Source organism: Cannabis sativa, chromosome 8 (assembly GCF_029168945.1).
Source record: "Cannabis sativa cultivar Pink pepper isolate KNU-18-1 chromosome 8, ASM2916894v1, whole genome shotgun sequence".
NCBI classification, from domain to species: domain Eukaryota; kingdom Viridiplantae; phylum Streptophyta; class Magnoliopsida; order Rosales; family Cannabaceae; genus Cannabis; species Cannabis sativa.
The window spans coordinates 30,859,333-30,887,015 of record NC_083608.1 but is presented as its reverse complement, the minus strand read 5'-3'; the positions used below and the strand labels follow the sequence as shown (position 1 = coordinate 30,887,015).

At 31.3% G+C, this 27,683-nt stretch overlaps 2 protein-coding genes across 3 annotated transcripts; both read left to right on the top strand.

Moving 5' to 3' along the window:
- The first annotated feature begins 638 nt into the window (after nt 1-638).
- On the top strand, nt 639-27,189 carry LOC115700103 (uncharacterized). Of its 2 annotated transcripts, none has more exons than XR_009684099.1 (2): nt 639-782; nt 23,722-27,189. XR_009684099.1 is itself a non-coding variant. In XM_061102770.1 (2 exons), exons 1-2 carry the CDS (start codon nt 761-763, stop codon nt 22,600-22,602), a joined length of 429 nt encoding a protein of 142 aa, XP_060958753.1. In that variant the 5' UTR covers nt 639-760; the 3' UTR covers nt 22,603-23,497. The 2 variants fall into 2 exon arrangements, 1 of the variants encoding a protein (XP_060958753.1); XM_061102770.1 differs by lacking the exon at nt 23,722-27,189 and adding an exon at nt 22,196-23,497.
- On the top strand, nt 18,294-19,719 carry LOC115699517 (uncharacterized). The gene has a single exon (XM_030626975.2). The coding sequence runs from the start codon at nt 18,460-18,462 to the stop codon at nt 19,474-19,476; it is 1,017 nt and encodes a 338-aa protein (XP_030482835.1). The 5' UTR covers nt 18,294-18,459; the 3' UTR covers nt 19,477-19,719.
- Nucleotides 27,190-27,683: the final 494 nt, after the last annotated feature.

Sequence of the window (27,683 nt, the reverse complement as noted above, 5' to 3'; positions counted from 1 at the left end):
AGGGTTATTATATATGTATATGTAATGAATGAATCAATTGGGCCTCTTCAATTATACAATTTACTCAAATTTTAAAAATAACACAAAATTAAACAAAATTAAATATTTTCAACTTAGTTAATTTTACAAACAAAATTATGAAAATATTTAACTTAAATTAACTTTATGTACACAATTAAAACCTTAAATTGTATAAATTTGAGCATTAATCAATTGTTATTGAATTAAAATGTCTTCAAGGTCAATTCATACATAGTATATGTATCCCGTCGATATGATATTATGTACGTCTTAATAGGTTACCTTATGTATGATAGACAATGTTATGGTGGTTGATTATATTGTCCAAGTGGGAGAATGTTAGAATTATTATTGTGGACTAATATAATCATGAGCTTAATACCATAAACACAATCATTAACTATGTGCCTAATATTTATTCACTACCATAATGGGATGGTTAATAATTAATAAATGTATTAGAGGCACATGAGAGCCCCCTAAAACTATAATTGGCCCATTAAATTATAGTCCACCACTAATATACTCATTAACCCAATAAGCCTAATAAAACCCCTTAGGGTTAGGTGTTGGATAGATATAAAAAGGGTTAATATGTATTAGTATGATGATGAGAAAGTGGGTGTTGTGATAAGAAAAGGGCTTGCTTTCATAAGCTCCTCTTCTACTTCTTCTGCTACTTCCTCTTCTACCATCTTGGAGACACATTCACATTGAAGATTTTGGTGTCATAGCTCAAATGGAAAATGCCAATATGGGAGGTATGTGTTTTCATAAATTTGTGATGCTCTAAATAAAGTATTGATTATTGCATTTAATGATTATGACCAATAATGTTTAATGTGTGTTTGGATAGTTCATAATCTATGTGATTGTTTAACAAATGAATCACGTGATATTCTAACTTTAGTAAAGAATCACCAAAAGTTGAATGAGTTAAGATGAGAACATCTAGATATGAGATGTTTGAAAATGAATAAGAGTGTAGATTATGTGCCCTGCATCCTCAAGAGAAATGCTCAAAGATTTTGACCTACTCCCATAATCTTTCAAGAATGATGAGATTTGTGACCAAAGTGGGTGAGTTGGTAAATTTAGGTAAGAGAAAGGTATATCAAAACCCAATTATCCAATGATCATATTGAAAAGAGATGCACTTGCTATTTTCAACTTTTCAAATTAAGCCAATGGTCATTAGGATTTCCCCTATAGGATATTATTCCAAATAAGTGAAAGTCAATACCCCTTCTTTATTTGCATTAAATTTGAGTATAGGAAGTATCGAGCTTTAAAGAGCTGAGCTAACAAGGATTGAGATTGAGATTGAGTATGGATGTGTTAGGTTTGTTTCACCAACATTACCTGATTTTAAGAGACCATAGATCTTAACTTAAGCACGTATTAGAAATTTGGATGACAAAGGTAGGACCACTTTTTACAATATACTTTTTTTGACATCTAGTGTGATGTCCCACAAAATTTTAGACATAAGAGATACAAGTGGATGACTAAACAAACTAGGAAGTTGAAAATAAACAATAATAAGATAGAATCGCTTAAATAACAAATTTGATACATGTTTATTTCCCCCTTTCGTGAAAAAAATTATCACTCAACTTATTTAAGTAAGTTCATGCTGGTTTTTGGTTATGATAAAGTGAGTCAGTAGAAAGGTTGTGGGGATTCAAAATACCATAGTAATTTATATAGTGGAGCATTATCAAGATTTGAACCTGGATCTTCTCTCCTTCAGTTTGGTTAACCACAGTCTTTCACACTATGATTGAGTACTTGACTTGACATGAGTGGGCATGGTACTCTATCACTAAAGGCTTAGAAATTGATGAAGAACAATGAGAGGAATTTGAAATTACTAAAAAGGAGGCTCTCATTTACTAGTTGTCTGACAGAGAATGAAAACTAGGTTATTAGAGATGGATGAGAATGAGAGTCATCTTATTCTTTTTATAGTATTTCAACTAGGGTTTTGGAATTTAATTATATGAATTAAAAAGATAAAATAAATGGATAAAAATTGCTTTAGTGGCTGGGCACTTAGTGGGCCTCACTAGTTACAATTTTACCATTTTATTTTATAATTCATGTTTTCTAAGGCCATATTTCACTAAGGCCATATTTTCTAAATTCAATCCTATAAATGTCAAAACTGTTTATTTCATAATTATAATTAATTATCAAATAAAATTGCCATTTGTCCTATTTATTAATTAGACCTTACAAGTCTCTTAATTAACAAATAAACCCCAAAACCTCTTTTCTTCACAATTAAGCCACCTTAGTGAAAATTCATAAATAAGACATAGTCTAATTTGGAATTATAATTATTTAACTGAGTGTACAAACAGTATTATCTCAACTAGTGTGGGGACCATGACCCTATGTAATCAAGCTTACAATAAGTAGATCCAAAATTTACCAAGTAAATTTTCTAACTTATTAATTTCTCCAGACATAGATTTAGAATTGAACTCTTAATTACATAGAACACACTATTACCAAAAATAGATGTGATTTAAATTACCCATTGTGCCAATCCAAATAGTCAAAATTCCTCTATAGATGATCTACATCGAATATGGACAAATTTACTGTTCTACCCTTCAATGTATTTTATCTTTAAAATACTTAGCTACCTATAAATGATATTTCAGTAAACTAATATAATTACTGAATGAAGCCTCAATCATTTATCTCTATTAAGCCAAGCTCGAAGGAAATCATCGTTTCACTTCTAAATACTTATAGAAGCTATAGATTCCATATCTATGATTAGTGTTACGTGCAGTCTAAGTCGCTCGAAAAATGAGCCCATTGTTACTCGGATGGTTGGAAGGCTGACCTTGGCTTAGAGAAGTCAAGGTGCCGCACGGGTGTTCCGCTGCCTGAAAAGGTGAGCCCGTGACAATTAGCGCTCCCACTCAATTGAACTACCATGTTCCTAAGATGTAAGTATTAGGCCGATCTATTGGTCAGCTTTAACGAACAACTTCATGAACATAAATAATACAGTTGAGATTGAACCTAACCATATCAGGATAAAGATCTATTGACCTGAGATCAACTAACTAAGATTGACTTAGATAGATATAACGGTAAGTTTATGATATCTTATCCAAGTTCAATATCAGTCTAGTCTGATGTATACTCCATACATCTGATCCTAGCATACTTTGCCAATGTCCTAGAAAGGACATAACACTTATCCAAGGTGTAAGTAAGCTTTATCATTGATTATCATGTCAGTCTAACTCCAATGTACTAACAAATCATAACTCTGAAACATATAATTATAATTATATTCTATTGTGTTGACAACACTATAATCATGAATAACTATATATTTAATAGAATTTATACATTAAACTTATGATCATGAAAGAAATCATGTGAATCTTGTAACATAAAATGATTTCTTATCTTTTATTAATTAGTAAATCTGATTATATTGAAATGAGTTTTATTTAGGGCATAAAATCCCAACAAACTCCCACTTGCACTAATATAAAACTAAAAATGCATTTCAATTAATCTCAACACATTGATGTCCATATCAAGTGTAGTACGTAGTATCATCTCTGTAATAGGATCTGACAGGTTGTATTTAATACAACCTTTCCTCCACCATTACATCTCCTTAGTCACAAAATCTTTGATATTTTGAAATTCCTCCCTATATGTTTACTCCTCTTGGGATACTGGATTCTTTACTATTTGGAAACTATTGTATGAGTCAAGAAGTAACAATAGTAGTTAATCCATTACTGGAATAATGCCAAAAACTTTATAGAACTTTCCATAGGCTGAATAGTTATCTAGTAGCCTTCCTGGCCACTTTAACATTCAGTCTCACTGGCAGAGTTAGAGACTTCAGATTAATTTTTACACTTCTCCAAAAATTACTATTCTACCCCCAGAGTAATCACCATATGATAAGTAGACTTTCTAGCATTAACGCAAGTCTAGAAATCTAACATATAGTTCCTCTATTGATCATAAGATTTACTTTGATTACCTTCCTATATTTCTTTTCTGGATTAAACTAATATCTACTCGTAACTTTCACTCAACAACAGGTGTCTGGTCTAATGCATTGCAAAGCATACATAAGACTTCTCATTGTTGATCCTTAAGGAATTCCTTTCATGACTTTTATCTTTTATGGAATAGTTGAAATTGTTCCTTAGATAAATAAAATCTATGTCTAGGAGCCAAAAGACTTCCTTTAGAGTTAGCCATTAGAAAAATGCTCCAGCATCTTACTAAAGTAAGTTGCTTGCACTAGAGTAAGTAAATTACCAGGTATACCACAAGCCACAGGTTTAGATAATCTTAGACCTTTGATACCAGGATCGAAAAGTTTTGTTAAGTCCATTGAATAGACTTATTATCAAAATTTCCCTTCTTGTCCTTGTAATAGAAAACTTTTGGTTACTCCACTTGAATAGTTTTAACCATAGTTCTCTTAGCTTTGCTTCTTAATTCCTTATTTTGAATATCCATTACTTGTTTATACTAACAATGGATTTTTATCACAAGTGTCTTCCAAGTCATAACAAGGTGAGTTCCTTGAAACTCTCTCACTACGACGAAGTACTGTGACTTTCTGTCTAGGAATATTAATGGTATTATCCTCATGATCAAGACATCATAAATCTAGTAATGGTGTACACTAAGTATATGACCATTCCATCATTTTGAGATTTTCCTATCACTAGGATATTTCTCTAGAAGGACTTAGGAAGCTACTAGTAACTAATCATAGACCTTTCATTTTCATCAATATTCAATCCAAATTTCTTGGGGGGGGGGGGTAAGTTTGGATACAATTTGAAGTTCAACTTAATGATCTTTGAACTTCATAACCAAATATTTCTCCACCCATATCAGTTTGCAAGATCTATAACCACTTACCTCAATATTTTTCAACAATGATAGAAATTCATGAAATTTCTCAAATATTTCAAATTTCTTTATACAAGGTATAATCTAGAGTGATTGTTTTAGAATTTAAATTTAACTCATATCCACCCTTGAATGTACATCCATATGTTCAAATATAGATGATCCTACTGTTATACCCAAAATTCGGTTGTACTTTAGAAAGTGACACGTGTCAATCTCAAGGAATATGAATCAACGAATATAATGATAGTTATATCATTAAATGCAAAATGGAATAACTCATTAAATGTGGAATTAATAGAGTATATTCTTAACTCGCTGACTGTATAGTATTAAGCGAGATAAGAATATAAAAACTATCAATTCATGTATTGACGAGAAACTATCTTGTCTCAGAAGGCATAATCCCAAGGGAGACATGGACAACGCATAACGAGGCATCTACCTCGTTGCATGTAAAGAGGTATTGATGAGGTGAATTGGTTATTAAAACACTTAGCATATAATATACGTTATAATAACTAAGTGTAATAGCTTGAGAACTTAGAGGACATGATTGTTCAATCTGCAAGGCCTTGTGGTCAAAGAGCAGTTCTTAAGTTTGCTCAGTACACTGGTGCTCATGCCATTGGTGGAAGATATATGAATAAACTAAGTCATCTATGTACAAGGCGAGATACCTTTGGAAGGGAGTTACCATTCCTGTTAGCGTTGACCGCCTTAAAGATAGTTTAAGTCACAGCTGTGTGATTTTCTAACGCTATCTACACGTATTTAAGTAGAATGTAATTATAGCCCACAATTTCGGGGAATATTGTTATGGGATTCGAATTTAAATGTAATTAACTGCCTACCTATCTGACTATAAATTTAATTGATAACTTAAAATTGCGATTGAAGTGTGAGACATGACTTGATAGAGAATTGAATTAGCTTTGAAACGCAAGTTGAATCGTGTCAATTAGATCAATATTGAGTGAGTTATAGCCATTTTCAAGTTGACATCCCTGTGCACAAGTTGACATATGACGTCTAGGGGATGTACTTTAAGATGCCTAAGTGATATTTTCACATCACTTAGTCTATGTGTTCTGGCAAAGTCATTCACCGATTCTCGGAGATGTTGTTGTTCTGCAGAAATGAGAGACTCAAAACTCTTCATTTCTGAGCGAGTTTCCAAGGTCGAAAATGAGAAATGTGAAGTTGTGCACTTTGTTAGAAATTATTTTACCAGGATCTTAGATCTACTCACAAGTATGTTGATTAACACCCTAAATATGAACTTTCTAAAACGATGAAATAAACACATATAAAGTATGAGAAACCTTACATTAGGTGCAGCAGAATATAATGACTCCTTCCGTTCAGATATCTAGCCCTTGATTCCTTTCTGTAGCAGAGCATTATCAATATCTGAACCTGGATCTCATTCTCTGATTCTTTAGTGCTGAAACTCCTTCTTGCTGAAAGTCTTTCTTCACGATCTTCCTCACTATGATTGAGGTATCACTTGCTGTGTGTGGGCACTACTCTAACACTAAGAAATTTTGAAATATCAAGGAAGAAGAGAGAGAGGGAGTGGTCGGCCAAGGTAGAGAGAGAGGCTCAGTTTTTTTTGAATAAAAAGTGTAATTTTTCCGAAGCCTTCACTATCTATTTATAGCATTCCACTAGGGTTAGGTTTGAATTATTTGGCATTAAAATAATGAAAATATCAGTTTGAAAAAACATCCCAAGTGACCGGCCATAGAGTGTAATGGGCCTTACTTGGATTTTGCAGTTTTCACAAATTTTATTTCTATTTTCTTAAAAACGCCAATTTTCAAATTCAACCATTTAAATGCCAATTCTAACTATTTAATAACTATAAATAATTATTAAATAATATTGTCATTTATCATATTTATTAATTGAACCATACAAAGTATCCTAATTAACAAATATGCCCCTAAAACTCTTTCTTTACAATTTCGCCCTTACATAGTGAAAAATTCACAAATAGACATAGTCTAATTTGAGAATTATAATTGATTAATCAAAACCAATTATATGAGTCTTACAAGCAATATTATCTCAACTAGTGGGGGGACCATGGGTCTATATAACCGAGCTTCCAATAAGCAGATCAAGAATTTATAACCTAAATTCACTGACTTATTAATTCTTCGTTGAATCCACGCATAGAACTTAGAATTGCACTCTCATTATATAGAATGCTCTATATGTTCCACCATATAGACACATCATTAGTTATCCATTGTTATAATCCTAATTTGATCAATGATCCTCTATATGAATGATCTACACTGTAAAGGGATTAGATTACCGTTACACCCTACAATATATTTAATCCTTAAAACACTTAACCCCGTATAAATGATATTTCAGCTTATATGAAATGAGATCTCCACCATTTATTTTCGTTTGGTCAAGCTCGAAGGAGATCATCCTTTACTTACTATTCGCCAGATAGAAGCTATAGATTCCATGTTGATGTTAGCACTCCCACTCAATTGCACTATCGTGTTCCCAAAATGTACGTATCACCCTGACCCAAAAGTAGGCTTAACTAACAAATCAAAGAACACGAATAGCCTCTTGAGATTGAGCCTAATCATAACAGGATTAAGATCATTTGATCTAGGATCAACTAGGCGATATTGACTTGAATAGATATTACGGTAAGTTTAATAAATCTAAGTCAAAGTTCAATATCGGTCCCTTCCGATGCATACTCCATGCATCCAACCTGAGCTTTACTTTAACCAATGCTCTGGAAAGAACATAGCATTTCTCCAAATGCAAGTAAACTCTGTTGTAGATTATCATATCAGTAAAACCCTGTGTCTGATAAATCTAGGAAACTTTATTCACATAGTCATGTTTACTTTCCAATATGTTGACAACACAATAAACAGGATCAAGTATGTGAAAAGGGTTTCAGATGAATTCATACATTATGTACATATAATCATGAAATCATGTGAACCATGAAACATTAAATGTTATTTCTGATCTATATTAATAAGTAAATCTGATTATATTGAAATGAGTTTTATTTAGGTCATAAAACACAACAAACTCCCACTTGCACTAATATAAAACAAAAAATGCATTTCAAATAATCTCAACACCTTGATATACAAATCAAGTGTAGTAGTAGTAAACTCCTCGTAATAGGATCTGAAAGGTTGAATTAAACACAACCTTTTTCTCCACCATTACTCTTCCTTAATCACAAAAACATTGATAATGTGACAATTCCTCTCTATATGTCGACTCTTTTGGGATACCGGATTCTATACCTTTGGCAACTACTTTTGGTTAATCAGGAAATTAACACTAGTAGTTTAGGCAATTTGGAATGGTGCCAAAAATGTATAGAACTTTCCTTCGACTGAATAAGTACCTTTCCTGCAACTTTAACATTCAGTCCCTTTCTGGTAGACCTAGACACTTCAGATAGGTTTTTACACTTCTCCAAAATCACTATTCCACCCCCAAAGTAATCACCATCTTATCAGAAAGATTTTCTAGCACAAAGGCAAATTTCGAAATCTGATGTGGTGTAGTCTAAGAGTTTTAAATACACCCTTATTGACTAATATATAGTTCCTCTTCTTAATCTTAAGATTTACTTGATTGTCTTCCAATGTTCTTCTCCTGGATTAATCTGATACCTATTCATTACTCCCACTCAACAGTAGGTGTCTGGTCTAAGGCATACAAAAGCATATCTAAGACCTCTCACCGTTGATTTAAGAAATTCTTTCATGGCTTTATCTTTTCTGGAATAGTTGAGACTTTTCCTTAGATAAATAAAATCTATGCCTAAGAAGTTGTGAAGCTTCTATAGATTGCCATTAGAAAGAAAATGCTTCAGCATCTTACTAAAGTAAGTTGCTTGCATTAGAGTAAGTAATTACCAGGTATACCACAAGCCATAGGTTTAGATAAACTCAAACCTATAATACTAGGGACAAGAAATTTTGTTAAGTCCATTGAATAGACTTATAAACGAAAATTTCCTTTTATGTCCTTGTAATAGAAAACTTTAAGTTATTCCATGTGAATGGATTAAACCATATTTCTATTGGCTTTTCTTCTAAGTTTCTTATCTTGACAATCCATTACTTGTTTAAACTCACCATGGATTTTAATCACTAGTGTCTTCCAAGTCATAAGAAGGTGAGCTCCTAGAAACTCTCTCACTACGACAAGGTACCGTGAATTATGTCTAAGAAAACTAAATGGTATTGATCTCTTCGGTTGTCACAAGACAACAGAGGCAGTGGGATCATCATATGTCAAATAAGATGATAGAACACTTTTGGAATCAAGAAATAAATATCTCCTTTATTTGCTACTTTGTTTTCAGACTTAGTCATTTTCTTAGAAAAGTAGTATTTGTTTAAACAAACACTTTCTTATCTATTGACTATGGGATGGTCCACCCCTAATCACTTAGAATAGCTAACAAACCATGGTTAACAGTTCTAGCTTTTCTTAAGATTTTGATTAGGTCATCCATGAATCTAGTAATGATTTACATTAAGTATACAACCATTACATCATTCTGAAAATGTATTACCATAGAAGGATTTAGGCAACGACTAGTAACTAATCATCAATATGCAAATCGAAATTTCTGGGGAGGTAAGTTTGGATATAATTCAAAAATCAATTTAATGATCTTTGAACTGCATATCTACTAACTATTTGTCCACCCCTTTTAGTTCGCAAGATCTTTAACCACTTACCTTAATGGTTAATCACCATTGCTAGAAATTAGAAATTTTTCAAACATTTCAAATTTCTTTGCTTAAGGTATAATCTAGAGTGATCGTTTTAAGAATACAACGAAAAACTCATATCCACCCCTGAATGTGCATCCATCTGCGAATGAGATGAACTTACTTTCAGTGGATATAGGCATATTAACTCTTTGCAGAGATTGATCTTGTCAAAACCACTATGAACAAGATACAAATGCCATAGATTAAAAAAATGTGGTAGTGTCTTTTGATGACTTAGGTTTAGTTACATCAAAGAGTTATTAGAATAGTGCAAGTGGATCCTGGTCACAGAATACTAAACTCATATTCCATACAGTTTGAATCCATTGATAGAAAATGGTTATTAAACACCTGTAAAAGTGTAACTGTATTGTATCTTGGAATTAGAAATATAAGAAAATTTCTGTTTGGAATCTAAAATTAAAGTCAAAGACTTAAATTTATACCAAATATAATGAGTAATTCTTTCTTGGACCACCACTACTAATTTAAACTCTAAGTCAGATTTGCCCATACAAGTAGGAGATATCTAAGATTGAGGACTTATATCATTGTGGAATAGAATTTCGGGTTATAATCATATGTCATTTAATTTCTTAAGAGAAAATAGAATGACATGAAATGATTTATAGACCATTCATCCAATGATATGTTATTGAGCTAATTCGAAATGAATAAGCTAAGAGGAATTAGGATAATTTCGTTGTTTAAATAAGAATCCAACGATGCTTCGATTAGCGAAAGTCAAAGTAATCTTATTTATACAATCTTCTTGTTTCATATTGTAAAAATACTATTCTAAGGTGTCATCTATTGATGAACAGCTAGATGTCGCATATACAATATTTATCTTTCGAGATCTAACTCTATTATGTATGTCTAATGGTGAAAATCCATTAGGGATTTATCTCATTAGATAAACAAACCAAGTTAGACCAACAATGAAGATTCGAAATTAAACTACAACTTAATATTAGAAAATAACATGGTTCAATATAAATTCATACACAATTCAGAAATTATTAAACATATAGCAAGTAGGAATGACAAGTGAAAATACTAAAACATACAATCCTAAATAATTTCCAAGGTTTTCAACAAACTGATATCAGTGTTCCGTTTAGGCAATAGTCAAAGCTACCATCCATTGAATAGAGTTGTCAGCTCATCTAAAATGTTAAACATTCTAGCAACCTTTTATTCGATCAAGATTGGAATTCAGCGTTGTCCTGTTTAGGCGAGAGTCAAGGCAATTCTATCTTATGAGCTTCCACCATTGTTTCATAATTCACAAGTCAAATATGGTCGCCACAATTAGGGTGATCCATACCATATAAAACACTTACAAACTACTTATCTTTCGAGATTAAACGGTGCGAAATTGCTAATGAACGTTCCTCCATTAGGGAGGATTACTCACTAAAACAAACGCGATGTAAAACCAACAATGGAGATCGAATATCTTAATAATAAAGCTCATTATTTAAAATGTATTTTCATTATTATTTATAATATATTCATTAAATATCGAATTTAGAATTAAAAATTCTAAATTAAAATTTAATTTAATATTTATAAAATTATACTTAGATGGTGATAAAATAAATTGAATTATTTCCATCTCAGTAATAATTTTGATATATAAATATTAAGAAAATTATTTAAGTTGTATTAATTTGGAACTCAAAATAAATTTTCATGAGAATATATTTATTGTATTTTGAAAAAGAAAGTATAAAAACTTTATATTTTCGAAATACTTAAATAATAATTACTTAGAAAAATACTTCAAGCAAAAATATCACCCATCTAGATTTTCCTTTGACTAATTAATTCAATTTCTAATAATATACTTTAATTCAATTTATTTTAAATTAATCAATAAATGAAAAAATCATTGATTTAAGTTGATCCAAGAATTAATTAAAATAAATAATTAATTTACAACTTAATCTATTTTTCAAGATAAATTCAAAATCATCTTGCATTATGAAATGCAATTTCGAAAATTGATTAATAAAATAAAGAAAAAATATATTTTGAAAATTATTTAAATTTAGGTGAAAAAATAAATTTCAACTAAAAATAATTTTCTATTTAATTAAGTGTCATGAAAAAGAATATTTAAGTATCATGATGAAAATCAACTTAGATATTTAATTTTCAATTTAATTAAATATATTAAATTCAAGAAATAAATAATTAAGTGTAGAGAAGGCTTAATTATTAATCTCTAGTTTAATACTAGGAAAAATATACTTAAAATAAATTGTACCAAAATTAATTATTTAAATAATTAATTTCACAATGTATAATATTTTCCTATTTAATATTAGAAATAATAAGTAGTCTAGAAATAACTATCAAGAAAATATCTTATTTGACTAAGTATCTTTTTTCACAAAATTTGAAAAAATATTTAATTTAAGTTGTATTAGAAAAAATCTCCAACTTAAATATTTTCAAATTTAAATTTAACTAAATATCAAAAATTAAGTTGTAACCACTTAATTTGAAAATATTCTATTTTAAGTTAATATTCGAAAAGATATCAACTTAAAAAAATATCTAAAGAATCTTAATAACCAATTCCTAAAATTCTTCAACTTAATTTTGAAATTTTAAATCCAAAAGATATTCAGATTTAAGTTGATTAGTTAGAGATAACTAAATATCAACTTAAATAGGAATATTTAATGAAAAATTTAAATTAAGCTTCAGAAAGAATCTAGATGGTTATAATTCTATATTTAATTAAATACAAGAAAATACATATAGTTTAGCTTAGATTAAAATTCTTTAAACTATGATTTTCTTAAATTAATTTCAAAATAAATGAAATTAATTATGTTGCTAATCAATTTTATTAGGTTAAACTAGTTTAATTAACCTAGTGCAGTTATTCAAATCAGGCAAATGGGCCTTCACAATTGGGGTGGTTCATGTGAAGGGGTGCTGGGTTCAGTATGTTCTATGGCTCCCAACTCTCACACAAGGCCCAAAAGAGAGGAATTTAACCTAAAATGAACAACTGTTATTAATTGAATAGGCCCAAAACTAAATGGGCCTAAATAAAATCTATCAAAAACTATGATATTTTATTTAGCAATAACAACCTATATGCATCTATAACAAAATTAAACATATAGGCTCACACAGGCACACAATTTGGATGGATCCTATCATGTTGCTAGGTCATACATAGATGAAAGAAGATTGTGAAAATATACCTGTTACAAATTATTTACTTGATTAAGGGAGCCATGAGTTAAAATCAGATCATTGGATCTGTCAACAAGTTAACCATGGCTATTTGCAATCAAGCAATAATAGGTTTTAAAAACTTACAAACAAGCTAAAACACATACTCCTGCAACAAAGTTAGCTGGATAGTTGGAAGTAGGATTTATTTAATTTTAAATAATTAAATTTCAAAAAAATAATTAAATAATAAAAATATTTAATTTTCGAAAAAATTTAAAAAATATATATTAATTAAAATAATATTTAAAATTAAACCTACAATTTTGAAAAATTAGGTTTCAACCAACCTAAATATCATTTCAAAATTTGCTAACTACTTTTAAAAATTTAATGTTATTTTATAAATAAAAATTAAAAAAAAGATAAATAAATATCTTTTTCAGATTTTTATAATTTAATTTAAATAAATAAAATAACAAAATTTAAAAGTTAGCAAAATATCTTACATCTATTTAAAATTACATGATTATAGTTATCTTATTTTAAATTTAAATAAAGTTAAATTATTTAAAAAAAAATTAATTTAAAAAATTTAATATCTCACCTTAAATTTAAAAATAAGATAAGATATAATCAAATTTAAAAATAAGATAGATAATTAAGCAAAAAAGATAGATATTTACTATTTTCAAATTCAAATTACACTAATATCATGAATTAAATTTAAAAAATATTAATTAATTTAATTATGATAATTAGAATTGAATTAGGAATAGTATATGTATCAATACAGAACTACACAAAAAATCGGAACTTAAATCCATGAAATAGCATGAAAAATCGAAGAAAAACGAAAAAAATGCGAGCTGTACGGACAATATGCTGAGGATACATGTCCGCGCGCGCATGGGGTGTGCTTGGGCGTGGAACCTCGGTGCAGGGATGTCACCAGCATGATTTCCGCGCGCGGAAGCTGGTTGCCCGATTCCTGATTTTTTTCGAAACTTCAAAAAATCATAGCTAATTCAAATTAAATCGAAATTGAGTTCTGTAAAAAAGTAAATTGCTTAATTTTTTCCATACTATCCAATAAAAATAATTCCAGAAACAGATATTCAATTATTTTTTACAAAAATTCACAAACATCAATCAATCATCATATAACACTCAATACAACATGATACCATCCAAAACATCAAACAATTGTTTTAAGTCCAAATTTCTTGCAAGCACATCAATTACCATGGCTTTGAGGCCAGTTGTTGGAAATTATTTTACCAGGATCTTAGATCTACTCACAAGTATGTTGATTAACACCCTAAATATGAACTTTCTAAAACGATGAAATAAACACATATAAAGTATGAGAATCCTTACATTGGGTGCAGCGGAATATAATGACTCCTTCCGTTCAGATATCTAGCCCTTGATTCCTTTCTGTAGCAGAGCATTATCAATATCTGAACCTGGATCTCTTTCTCTGATTCTTTAGTGCTGAAACTCCTTCTTGCTGAAAGTCTTTCTTCACGATCTTCCTCACTATGATTGAGGTATCACTTGCTGTGTGTGGGCACTACTCTAACACTAAGAAATTTCGAAATCTCAAGGAAGAAGAGAGAGAGGGAGTGGTCGGCCAAGGTAGAGAGAGAGGCTCAGTTTTTTCTAAATGAAAAGTGTAATTTTCCCGAAGCCTTCACTATCTATTTATAGCATTCCACTAGGGTTAGGTTTGAATTATTTGGCATTAAAATAATGAAAATATCAGTTTGAAAAAACATCCCAAGTGGCCGGCCATAGAGTGTAATGGGCCTTACTTGGATTTTGCATTTTTCACAAATTTATTTCTATATTCTCAAAAACGCCAATTTTCAAATTCAACTATTTAAATGCCAATTCTAACTATTTAATAACTATAAATAATTATTAAATAATATTGTCATTTATCATATTTATTAATTGAACCATACAAAGTATCATAATTAACAAATATGCCCCTAAAACTCTTTCTTTACAATTTTGCCCTTACTTAGTGAAAAATTCACAAATAGACATAGTCTAATTTGAGAATTATAATTGATTAATCAAAACCAATTATATGAGTCTTACAAGCAATATTATCTCAACTAGTGGGGGGACCATGGGTCTATATAACCGAGCTTCCAATAAGCAGATCAAGAATTTATAACCTAAATTCACTGACTTATTAATTCTTCGTTGAATCCACGCATAGAACTTAGAATTGCACTCTCATTATATAGAATGCTCTATATGTTCCACCATATAGACACATCATTAGTTATCCATTGTTATAATCCTAATTTGATCAATGATCCTCTATATGAATGATCTACACTGTAAAGGGATTAGATTACCGTTACACCCTACAATGTATTTAATCCTTAAAACACTTAACCCCGTATAAATGATATTTCAGCTTATGTGAAATGAGATCTCCACCATTTATTTTTCGTTTGGTCAAGCTCGAAGGAGATCATCATTTACTTACTATTCGCCAGATAGAAGCTATAGATTCCATGTTTATGTTAGCACTCCCACTCAATTGCACTACCGTGTTCCCAAAATGTACGTATCACCCTGACCCAAAAGTAGGCTTAACTAACAAATCAAAGAACACGAATAGCCTCTTGAGATTGAGCCTAATCATAACAGGATTAAGATCATTTGATCTAGGATCAACTAGGTGATATTGACTTGAATAGATATTACGGTAAGTTTAATAAATCTAAGTCAAAGTTCAATATCGGTCCCTTCCGATGCATACTCCATGCATCCAACCTGAGCTTTACTTTAACCAATTCTCTGGAAAGAACATAGCATTTCTCCAAATGCAAGTAAACTCTGTTGTAGATTATCATATCAGTAAAACCCTGTGTTTGATAAATCTAGAAAACTTTATTCACATAGTCATGTTTACTTTCCAATATGTTGACAACACAATAAACAGGATCAAGTATGTGAAAAGGGTTTCAGACGAATTCATACATTATGTACATATAATCATGAAATCATGTGAACCATGCAACATTAAATGTTATTTCTGATCTATATTAATAAGTAAATCTGATTATATTGAAATGAGTTTTATTTTGGGGCATAAAACCCAACACACTTGACTTCTCTAACTTCATGGATCTTAGTTATTGTGAAAAAATAGACGGACAGTCAAAACAGAATTAGAATCAGACAAGAAGAACCCAGCGCACCAGGCCATTTGTCAACATGGGCCCTGGGTACCCCATTTTCGAGCTCTTAGGTTGTTGTTTTGATACTTCCAATGTCCTTGAACTTAAAAATAATGTCTCTTACCCTATTTTTGACAATTTCAAATTTAATGGTCGAATTAGATTTGACATTTGAATGATCAAAACTAGTGCACTAGGTTGATTGTTAACCTGGGAACTGGGCCCAACACCAGGTCAACTTGGGCGCTGGGCCCTGTATCCAGGGGCTCGCGTTTGTAGTTTTCTCCCCGAGTTTGCTTGAATCTTTATTATTTCTGATGACGAAAAAAATGGCTAGAAAACTTTTTTAAGAACTTAATTAGAAAAACTCAAGTTGACAATATGTTAACCATGGCACTGGGCCTAGTGCCAGGTGTCAACCTGGGCTCTGGGTTATAGTTATGGTCCTTCAAAAGTTTCGTTTGGTCCCAAAAAATAGTTGAAACTTAATCTTTTCTGAAAATGGAGAAGATACTAGGAAGATTTCTCACAAAACACCATCGAAATCGGTCCAGGTTGACAAAATGTCAACTTAGGCGCCGGGCCTTGCTTCTGGCACCCTATAAAGTGTTGTTTCTTCCCCAAAAGTACATATTTCCCCATTTTTGATGAAGACGAAGATGATGCAAAATTCGGATTGTCAATCTGACACTTGGAAGGTGCCCAAATTGACAAACTGTGAACTTGGGCCCTGGGTGCCCGGCTAGAGGGTGCTCCAGTTGCTCAAAAATGAACTTGCTTCGAATATGATTCTGATGCCTCAAATATGTCTGTGGTATGTCTAGTTGATGTCTCAATGCAAAGTTTGACCCATTTGTACTACGACAGTCCCGAAAACTTAAACCCTAGATTAGAATGTAAACTTGGGCGACGGGTGAAACCCTAAGGTGGCGTTTGGTTGGGAGGAATGAAAAGATAGGAATAGGAATGGGAATGGGAATGGAAATAGGAATAGGAATGGAATGGAATAAAATTTAAAATGTATAAAAAAATTGATAAAAAAATTAATAAATTTTTTCTCATCATGCATTGGAATGATCTTTCCTTCCATTTCAAAATGGAATAGTCATTCCACCAAAATGGTGGAAAGGCCATTCCATTGGAATGACATTCCAATACTATTATATGCAACCAAACAAAGGAATGAAATGAAAATTGTTTCCTTTCCATTCTATTCCATTTCATTACCTTCAACAAAACGTGACCTAAGTGCCTAGGGCTTCTGGGGGTGCATGTTCGTGTAATTTCAGCTCCCGTGGCCTGGATTTGATTGCTCCATGTCTTCATGGCATAAAATATTGAAAGATAGTGAATTGGAAATAAGTTATCGAAGTTCGAACTTCCATCCCGAAGTTCTCGAAGTTAACCTTGACGCAAGACTAGGGACCCCTCCTGAAGTTAACTCCAAGATGACATCTTTCTTGCCACATGTTAAACATTGATGTCCACGTCATCAGGGCTACTTTTGGTGTAAACAATGATAAATACTTATATGCTTTTTTTTTTTTTTGAAAAAGATATTCTAACATGTAATTTTGAGCATTGAGCATAAAAATTAATTAACTTGGGTGTCGTTTGGTGACACTTTTGTTTTTTAATTTTTTAATCACAAAATGAAAGTAAAATTTTTGTTTTTAAAAAACAAAAATATGTTTTGTAACTATTTTTGTTTTTTAATTTTAAAAACAGAAAGCAAAAGTGTGTTTTGTAAAGTTTATTTTTATATTCATTTTTTAATTTTATTTACGTCGGGTCTATAGGTCCGGGTCGGATTCAGGTTCAGGTCAGAGGTCGAGTTTAGTGCCAGGGTCGTGGGGGGATTTGGATCCAGGTCTGATCGAAGTCCAAAATATTGATTAAGAAAAAAACTGTTTAAAAAAATATTGAAAGTGATTTTTTTTCGTTTTTAAAATTTTGATTCTCAATTAAAAAATTGAAAAGTACAAATAGTTTTATAAAACATATTTTTAAAAAATACTTTTACTTTTTTACTTTTAAAAACAAAAAACTAATTAAAAAAGTATTACTAAATACCATTCCAATTTTAAAAAGAATACTAAATTACGTTACAATTATATATGTAATATAATAATCCAATTAGATATTGTTTAATTGGGACGAGACAAAGAACACGAAACACATCTTTGTTCCTTTCCTCTAAATTCCAAATCCAGACTGCCTCTTTATAGGCTCGCCAACTTTTCTACAATCTTTTGTCATCACTAATCTAGAACCCTCCATTGCATCGCATCGCATGATCTTTCTGATCAGCCATGGCAACTATCTCACCCCAACCAACTCTAGACCTCTGGGCCGTTCTCTCTGAATCGAAGCGAATCCTCAACGCTCATTCTCGCCATTTCCTTGCTCTTTCCGTTCTATTCCTTCTCCCTCTTTCTTTCTCCTTCATCGTCTTCCCCACTGTTCAAAACCTCCTCGCTGCTCCAATCCCTGATAACTCTAAAATCTTCCTCAGTTTAACACTTCTGGGTTCTCAAAATGATCAACCCTTCTATTCCACGAACACCCTTTTGCTCTCTCTTGGTTTCGCCATATTCGCCTTCGTCTTCTCGCTCTGCGCTGTTGGGTCAATCACCTACTCCGTCTTCCATGGCTTCTTTGGTCGACCCGTCAAGCTCTTATCTGCCATTAAATCCGTCTTAGCTTCCTTCTTCCCTCTTCTGGGAACCGCTCTTTTCGTCCAAATAGTCGTCTCAGTCATCGTTCTCATCTTCGGGCTCTTCCTGTATATGGTGATAACTTCAGCTCGGCTATTGGGGTATGAGATCGAGGTCTCATCTCCATATTTCATCGGATTAATTGGGTCCGTCGGAATCGTTCTAATGGCGGTTTTGTTGTATCTGCAAGTAAATTGGACCTTGGTTTGCGTGGTCGTGGTGGTGGAATCGAATTGGGGTTTTGACGCTTTTAGGAGAAGTGCATGTTTAATTAAGGGAATGAAAAGAATTGGGTTATCTTTGTCGCTGTTTTTTGGGTTTTTCGTTGGGATTTTGGCTTGGTGTAGTTCGTTTTCGGCAATGGGTTTCGATGATGATAGTGCTGATGGGTGGAGGAGTTGGCAATTTGTGCTTCAAATTGTACTGACTTCCACTTTTCTTATGCTGGTTCTGCTATACGACGTCGCTGCCACTACTGTTCTGTACATGTACTGCAAAGCTGTTCATGGGGAACTAGCTTTGGAAATTGCTGAAGAGTTTGCTAGAGAGTATGTTTCCTTGCCCTTTGATGATGGAAAAGTTCCCCATTTAGTTTCGGTTGCCTATGCTTGAGCGTTGTAATCAAGGTTAGTCGACTCTCTAAGTTCTCTACCTGAAATTTTCTTGTATTTCCATTCCTAGTTTTGTTGACTCTTTTACTTGTCAGTGTCGTTTTGTATTTGTAAAATGTGATGTAAATTATGACAGTGAAAAACAAAGAAAGGTTAAGTAATATAGTGCGAATGATATGAAATCATTGAGCTTTTTGTATGACCATTTGGATTGGATGTGAATGGATAATATGCGTTCATGGTAGACCATATTGTTTTGCCTATTTTATTATTTTACGGGAATGTTTTGTTCTGGTTACACTTACATGTGTTCAGACAAGCTCAGGCTCTTGTCTTTTTTGCGTACCTGGATTTCTGGTCAGGATTCTCAGGAACATACCAAGGCTTAGCTTCCAAAGCTTGCAGATGCACTCTTCAATAGTTGCTACAGCTGAGAACAATCACAAAAACAGAGTGAAAGAAAAAGAATGAATATTGCTGAGTTTGTTGAATAATTATCCAATTAAGTCTTCTACAACCCTTTAAGTTCTAAAAATTTAACAACAACACTGAAACAGAACAACTTATTATTACAAAAGTAACCAAATGAAACGGTTGAGATGTTTTTATTAATCTTACCGAGCGTAGTAGTCTTTGCTTGACTGCTCCACGCGGGTATCATGTAACCTATTCAGAGGAGAAGCAAGAATAAACTAAGTGACCCTTCTAATAGAATCACATTCAAGCAATATGACTGGACTCACAATCGGCCTTTTATTCTATTAGTTTGAATTTCAAATATTTTGAAGAGTTGGAGCCAAAGAGAATTCTTGAGCTCATAACTAAGTATAATTTCGATTTTGTGGATGCTCCGAGATACAAGTTATAACCGTTGCTCTCTTTTTTTGAGGTCTTGAAGATGATTTTGTAGGAGTTCTCAGCTATCAATTTTAGAATACCTATAATCTATATGATCTCAAAGTACAGGTACAACTACGACTTATAATATAGTACTAAGCTCTTAGAATTTGATGATTACTTTTCAATTTATTCATATCTATATATTTTCTTTTATCAGTAGCTTTACTACAGTCAAACGATTGGTGGTTTTTTTTTTTCTGAAAAAAAGTAAGGGATAAATTGTAAGGTTCTGTTTGGTTTTGAGTAGATTTCATTGAAGCTTCCTGACTTATATTTTTTTTCCTTTTTATATTTGGATGAAGTTGTGCTGGATTGTCGCTTTTTTTTTTTTTTTTTTTTTTTTTTTTTTTTTGAAGAAGAAGATTGTCGCTCCTTTAATATATTTTAGTTTATAATGTCAGGATTATGTCAACATACGCTTAGCACAAGGCACTAAGGCAGACCTACGACTTTTATACTAATGTTTGATTATAAAATGTTTGGTCAATTTGGTAATATTTTAAAAAATAGGTTTTTTAAAACTGTTTTTATATTTCAATTTTTTAATTTTTAATCAAAATTTTTTAAAAAAATTACTTTGAAAAATTTTGTAAACAAATTTTTTTCTTAGCTAATATTTTATACTCTGACCTCAGTTTAGATCTTGAAACTCGGATTCGGACCTAGACCCCGACCCTGTGACCAAATCTCGACTCGGACCCGAATTCAAACCCCTATATCGGACCCTGATTTGAACCTCGAACACAGTCTTGGTTTTGGAGTTGACTTACAATAAAATTAACAAATAAAAATAAAAATAAAATTTATAGACTTTTGTTTTTTATTTTTGATAGAACACATTTTTGTATTTCAAAAATAAAATTTTTATTTTGGTGAATAAAAAATGTAAAATCATAAATGTTACTAAACGCCACTAAAATGCATCAAGAAAGACTTTTTCTGCTGCTTAAACTATTGTAATAAAAATGAAAAGAAAGAAGAAATCAAACTAACATGCTTAGTATAATTTTAATTATAGTTAAATCATACAAGCAATGTTTATATTTGTTTTAAATCCTTAAGGTGGTTGCAGGCTATAAATTGTTATGCGGTTCCACCCACTAAGCAAACATTCAAACTCTCTTACAAGGAGTGTTGTATCTTCTGTTCATAAGTAGTGTATCTTTTTTCTTTTCTTTTTGTTTCTTCTATCCACTGAGCCATGGAAACTTCACCGCCCCCATCAACACTAAACCTCATCAAAGTACTCTCTACATCCAAGCGTATCATCCATAATCAATTAAGCCACTTCACAGCCCTCAGTTTCCTTTTCATCCTTCCTTTCGCCATAGCTGCTGCTGTGTATCCCATACTCCAATCTCCCTTACCTAAAGCCATCTCAAAAAGCTTTCTCTATCTGATTGGTTTTGGTCCTCAACAGGCCAACGATCAATTCACCACCTTGCCCAACGAAAACATTTTCCTTGTTCTCACTTATGTCCTCTTCACTGTAGTATTCTCTACTTGTGCCATCACCTCAATTACCTACTCTGTCATCCAAGGCTTCTCCAGCCAACCTGTCAAGCTCAAAACTGCAGTCAAATCCATTGCCGCTAATTTCTTCCCTCTCTTAGGCACCAGTCTTCTTGCCCAAATGATTATTTCCGCATGTGCTATTCTTTATGCTGCAGTCTTTGCTTTGTTGGTTGCTGGAGCTCAGTTGTTGGGGTTTCAGATCGATTTCTCTTCGACATATTTTATCATACTAGGTTTTGTTATGGTGATTCCTCTGTTCTTGTTTGTGGTATATCTGCATGTGAATTGGTGTCTGGTGTCTGTAGTTGTTGTGGCTGAAAAGACATGGGGGTTAGAACCCTTGAAGCGGAGTGCAAGTTTGATCAAGGGAAGGAGATGGCTTGCCTTGTCACTATCTTTGCTTTTTGCGTTTTGTTATGGAGTTCTGTCTATAAGTACGAACTATTCTCTTCCAGTGGTAGATTTGGATGGTGGTAGTACTAATGATACCAATCACAAGTGGATGTGTTTGGTGATCAGCCTGGCTGTTCAAGTTTTGTTCACTTCGGCTTTTCGAGTGCTGGTTCTGCTATATGAATTGGTTTCAAATACTGTGCTGTACATGTACTGCAAGGAGGCTGGTCTGGATAACAGAGCTGAGGGATTTGCTGGAGAGTACGTTAGCTTGCCCGTTGATGACAACGAAAATGATCCACGTTTAGCATCAGTTTAAAACGCCTACTTTTTCCACCTTTCTGTTGTTTGTTGTGAGACTTCTACTGTATAAATTATGAAGATTCTTGTACTTTGTCAATGTTACAGAGGTGTAATTTTTTTTGAGAAATTTGCGGCGAAACCCCCTTATGTTTTGATTTTTATACACTTAACCCCCTTATCTTTATTTTTGGTGGCAAAACCCCCTTATGTTTTAATTTTTATACACTTAACCCCCTTATTTTTTTTTTTGTGGCAAAACCCCTTTATGTTTTAATTTTTATACACTTAACACCCTTATCTTTTTTTTTTGGTGGCAAAACCCCCTTATGTTTATTTTTCTTTGCAAATTTGACACGCCAGTTAAATATTACCGTTAAATATCAACTGGATGACCACTGTATACACCTTTGTATATGTAACGGTAAAACCTCGAAGTCGATACAGTAGTAATCCAGTTAGTATTTAACGGTAATATTTAACTAAAACTTTAAATTTGCAAAGAAAAGTAAACTGAAGAGTTTTGCCACCAAAACAAAAGATAGAGGGGTTAAGTGTATAAAAATTAAAACATAAGGGGGTTTTGCCACCAAAAAAAAGATAAGGGGGTTAAGTGTATAAAAATTAAAACATAAGGGGGTTTTGCCACCAAAAATAAAGATAAGGGGGTTAAGTGTATAAAAATCAAAACATAAGGGGGTTTCGCCGCAAATTGCTCATTTTTTTTTCTTCTTTATTTGGTTCGAAATTCCTAGGAAATTTTATATAAGAAATGCTCATTACTCATGTTCTGGTATTCAGGTACGTAATCATTACTCCATAATGGAGTTTAACTTTAACTTTGTAAACTTTCAAGAAATGAAAACAAAAGATCACTTATTTGATTTTGAGATTAATTTATTGATGCTTCCTGAGCTAATGATTTTTTTCTTATTATTTTCAGAAAGTCATGTGGGCTTTAATATTGTTTGCTTGAAATATAATTTATAGGTCTATACACGTATAGATACGACCAATTCACTTTTGGAATAAGTATACACCTTCTGTTTGTGAAAATGTCTTCTAAATTCTTATTTTATTAAGAAGACCAAAAAAACGAATTGACGGAGATGATTTCATATATGATTTTTTTTTTTAGATAAGGAGGCTAAACAACAGCTCTAACGAGACTTGGAAAGAGAAGAAATAGTGCAGCCCCAATGCCATCTTCGCCGTATTGTGAGCGGTTGTATTGCCTGTTATTATAAAAGAGAGAAAAGAGAATGAAAACTGACCTGAGATTATGTTGGAATAAATTGAATTACAGAGTAAGTGCAGAGGCACTTATATATGTATATTATATAATGGTACAACCGATTAAGACATGAACTGAATCTAACAGCTTCAACTAACTTATAACTAACTTCTAACAAGATTAACTAATAACAAAATTACCAAAAAAGATAGAAAATAAATAAGGGTAAATTCTATTATCCTCCCCTCAAGAACTGTATATATCATATAAAAACATTTTACTTATATGAGAGGAAAGAGTAGTAGAAGGTAGAAATTTGGCAAAAGCATTAGCTAATTTGATTGAGTGTAGTCTTGACTGGTATGAGCCTTATAGTAGAATCTTTGATTTTATCTCTAATGAAATGATAATTTAACTATACAATATACGATGTAAAGTCTCTGTATGCACACAAAGTCGAAGTTCGAGACTACAAGCTTCTTTGCCTTGCAAGAGTGGAAGTAAGAGATCAAAAGTTCTCTTTAGTTGGAATTCTTGGAGGCCATATGATCACTTTCTGGTTATGGATAGCTTTAAGGTAGATTGAGGCGATTGACACTCACAGCGGACCTTTCCAGTCCTTGGCCACCAAATCTGTGTCTATGATCCACAATTATAGTAGCGATCTCGAGAGGAGTTCGGATCTGAGTTGAAGAAGGAGACCTCTGTCTTCTGTTAAGTGATCTCATGCGCCGGACCTCCCTAATTCGCTTGAAGTAGGCGCCTTTGTCGCTTTGGAGTCGCTCAAATCGGTTGGTCGTATAATCAATGACAATAAGTTTTCTATCCTTTTAATCTCTCTTTGATTTTCAACTTTTATCCTTTCACTGCAATGCTATTTTTTATATGCATGGTTTTGTTTTCTTATTATTAATCAAGTTTATATATGTATTTACAATACTTATGTGTGAAATCTGAAGAGGTTAGTGATTCTCAATTTTATATTTACTTATGTCGAACACTTTTATTCGTGATTGGAAGCAATTCCAAATATTTTATCTATAAAACGAAAGTGGCAGCAACACAAATTGGCTATTGTTCTTGGTGGCTCACTTTAGGCGGAGGCGTGGAGATGACATTCCATTCAATGATAGTAATCGGAAAAGTAATTGTATATTTGTTTCATTTTTATATTTGACTTTTTTATATAAATAGAATTTATTGCTTTTTATATTAAATTTTATTGATATTAATTGTAACACGTTTTTTCAACTTTTTCAAAATGTAATTGGTTAAATTTCAAAATGCAATTTTATTAAAATTAAATTAATTACTTTTTGGTTTTTTCCTTAAAAAAATTTATTCTATTAGCTCTTACTTTTAATTTTAAGCTAATCTTTTGGTCTATTAAGATTTATTTTATTAGCTGTAACTTTTTAATTTTAATTTTAAGCTAATCCTTTGATTAATAGAATTAAATAGTGGAGAAAATTAAGTTAAGTAATTACTTTCTATATTTAATTTATTAAATTTTGTCTTCATTTTAAATTATTTTACATTAAATTATCTTTTTTGGTTATCAATTAGATTTTTTATATCTAGTAATTGACAGATTGATTTGTGTGTCAATTATGTCTTTGTAATTATATTAATTTCATTCACACTTCAAAATCTTAAATAATTTTATGTCAATCTTACCTTTTATTTTATTAATTATTTCTTTTAAAAATTCTTTATATGATTGACTGTCAATTAGTATTTTTTAATTATATTAACAATAATTTATGTATATAATATTTTCTAGGTTCGTTTTTTCACAAGTTTATAGTTTTGATTCTTTTGAAAGGTGAATTTTTTTGTGATTTTTTGGTATTTATTTAGAACATTTACACAATTAATTATATTTGTAATTGATTTATTTATGTATATTTTATATTAATTAATTTTTCAATTTATTTATAAATCAATTAATAAATTTTAGTTAATATTTTTTACTTTATTTCATATGAATTTACATTACTTTTTCCTTATATGCCTTTTATGGCTTTTGTACCATTTTTATGGCTTGTCCCTATATGTTTAGGGTAATTTTGTAGTATGCTCAATTGGCAAAAGAATGATTTCTTTTGTACTCATAATTTCTACTTCAACGACCTTTTCACTTTAAACAGATAAGTATTTCAATTTTTTATGTCTTTATATTTAATATGGATTGATTTATCATTGTTCTATCACATTATCTTTTTTTTATTATATTGTGCGGTAATAGGGTTATTTTTTGTTATTTTGCAGGTTATTTTGTGGAGGGCCTACAATAACAGGAATTTTACTCCTAACTTTAATTTTATATATAATTTTTTGATTTTGATTTTCAGCAATTTATATTTGGGTGTTAGTATTTTGTTACTAGCCAAAGGGTAATATCTTTGGCTAGTTATTCTTAGTAATTTGTTTTTTTTTTTTTTAATTTTTAGTAATGTTGAGCTAGTGATCTGAGTTGCGTGTTAATTTTTTTAGTTTGTATATTTATTTTTATTTGAAGATTGTCATTCTAATATAATTGTATTTTTTGGTTTGGTGTTGCATTGTTTTTTCAGTTTCGCTAGCTCTGGAGACAATTATTAATGATGGGGAGGTATTTTTTCAATGTGATGTGGTGTTATTTTGAAGACATAGCTTGATTGTCTAAATTTCCGGGGGCAGCTTTGTCCTATGTGGCTCGGTTTAAAATTCTGCCGCACATGGTTTGGCAAAGCATGCCCTTCGGTTAGACGATGAGCTATCCTGGTTCGAGGAGATGTCTCCCCCGATTGTGGATTGCTACTTTGTTTAATCATGTGTGATTTTGATCACCGCGTCAAAAAAAAAATGATAATTTAACTTGATGTTTTTAGTTCTTTCGTGAAAAGTAGGATTATTCGCGATAAATACAGTAGATTGATTATCACAATAAATGAAGGCAAGGGTGCATTGATGAACATGTAGGTTGTTTAAGAGGTGCCGAATCTAAGTGATTTTACTTCTTGTAGCACTAAGGGTGCATTGATGAACATGTAGGTTGTTATAATTAGCTCTCTGAGAAGTGTTTCGATTTATGTTGTTAAACAATAAGTAAATATAGTGGCTCATTCATTTGCAAGAGTCTCTATATTATATCTTCATTGTCGTTTCAATTTGGAAACTATTCCAACTGATTTGTTGCCTCATTTGATAACCGAAATTATTAATTAATAAAGTGATGATTTTTCATTAAAAATATATATATAAATCTCCCTCTTCTTTTCTCTATATTGCCTATTATTTTATTAAGGCTTGTTTGTAACGTCGTATTAGGTTGTATTATATTGAACTGGATTATGGGCCCGTTTGACACAACTTTTGGAAAAGTTAAAAGCTACTTTTTGAAAAAGCTATGATAAAAAATGTGTTTGGTAAACAGTCAAAAAACAATTTTTTTAAAGAATTTTTGGAGAAGCTACAACTAAAACCTGAAGCTGCTTCAAACCAACTTTTAGAAAAACTTTTTTAATTAAAAGACTAATATATATATTTTTTTTGTACTAACACCATATTTACTTATTTATCACATATTAAAAAAATAAAAAAAACATGTAAAAAAAAATAAATAAAAAAAAATTAAAACAAACTAATTATAATAAAATAAATAATTATTAAACTCTTATTTTTTTTTAAGAAAAAAATAATATATTTTATTTTAGTATTAACAAACAACATCAACCAAGAATTTTTCTTATATACTTAAGTTTCTAATTTTTTTTATATTTGATAAAACATAATAAAAAAATACTATAAATTATTTTTATCAAATGTACATAAATTTATATTTGAAAAAAAAATTAAAATATATAACAAATAAAATATTATAT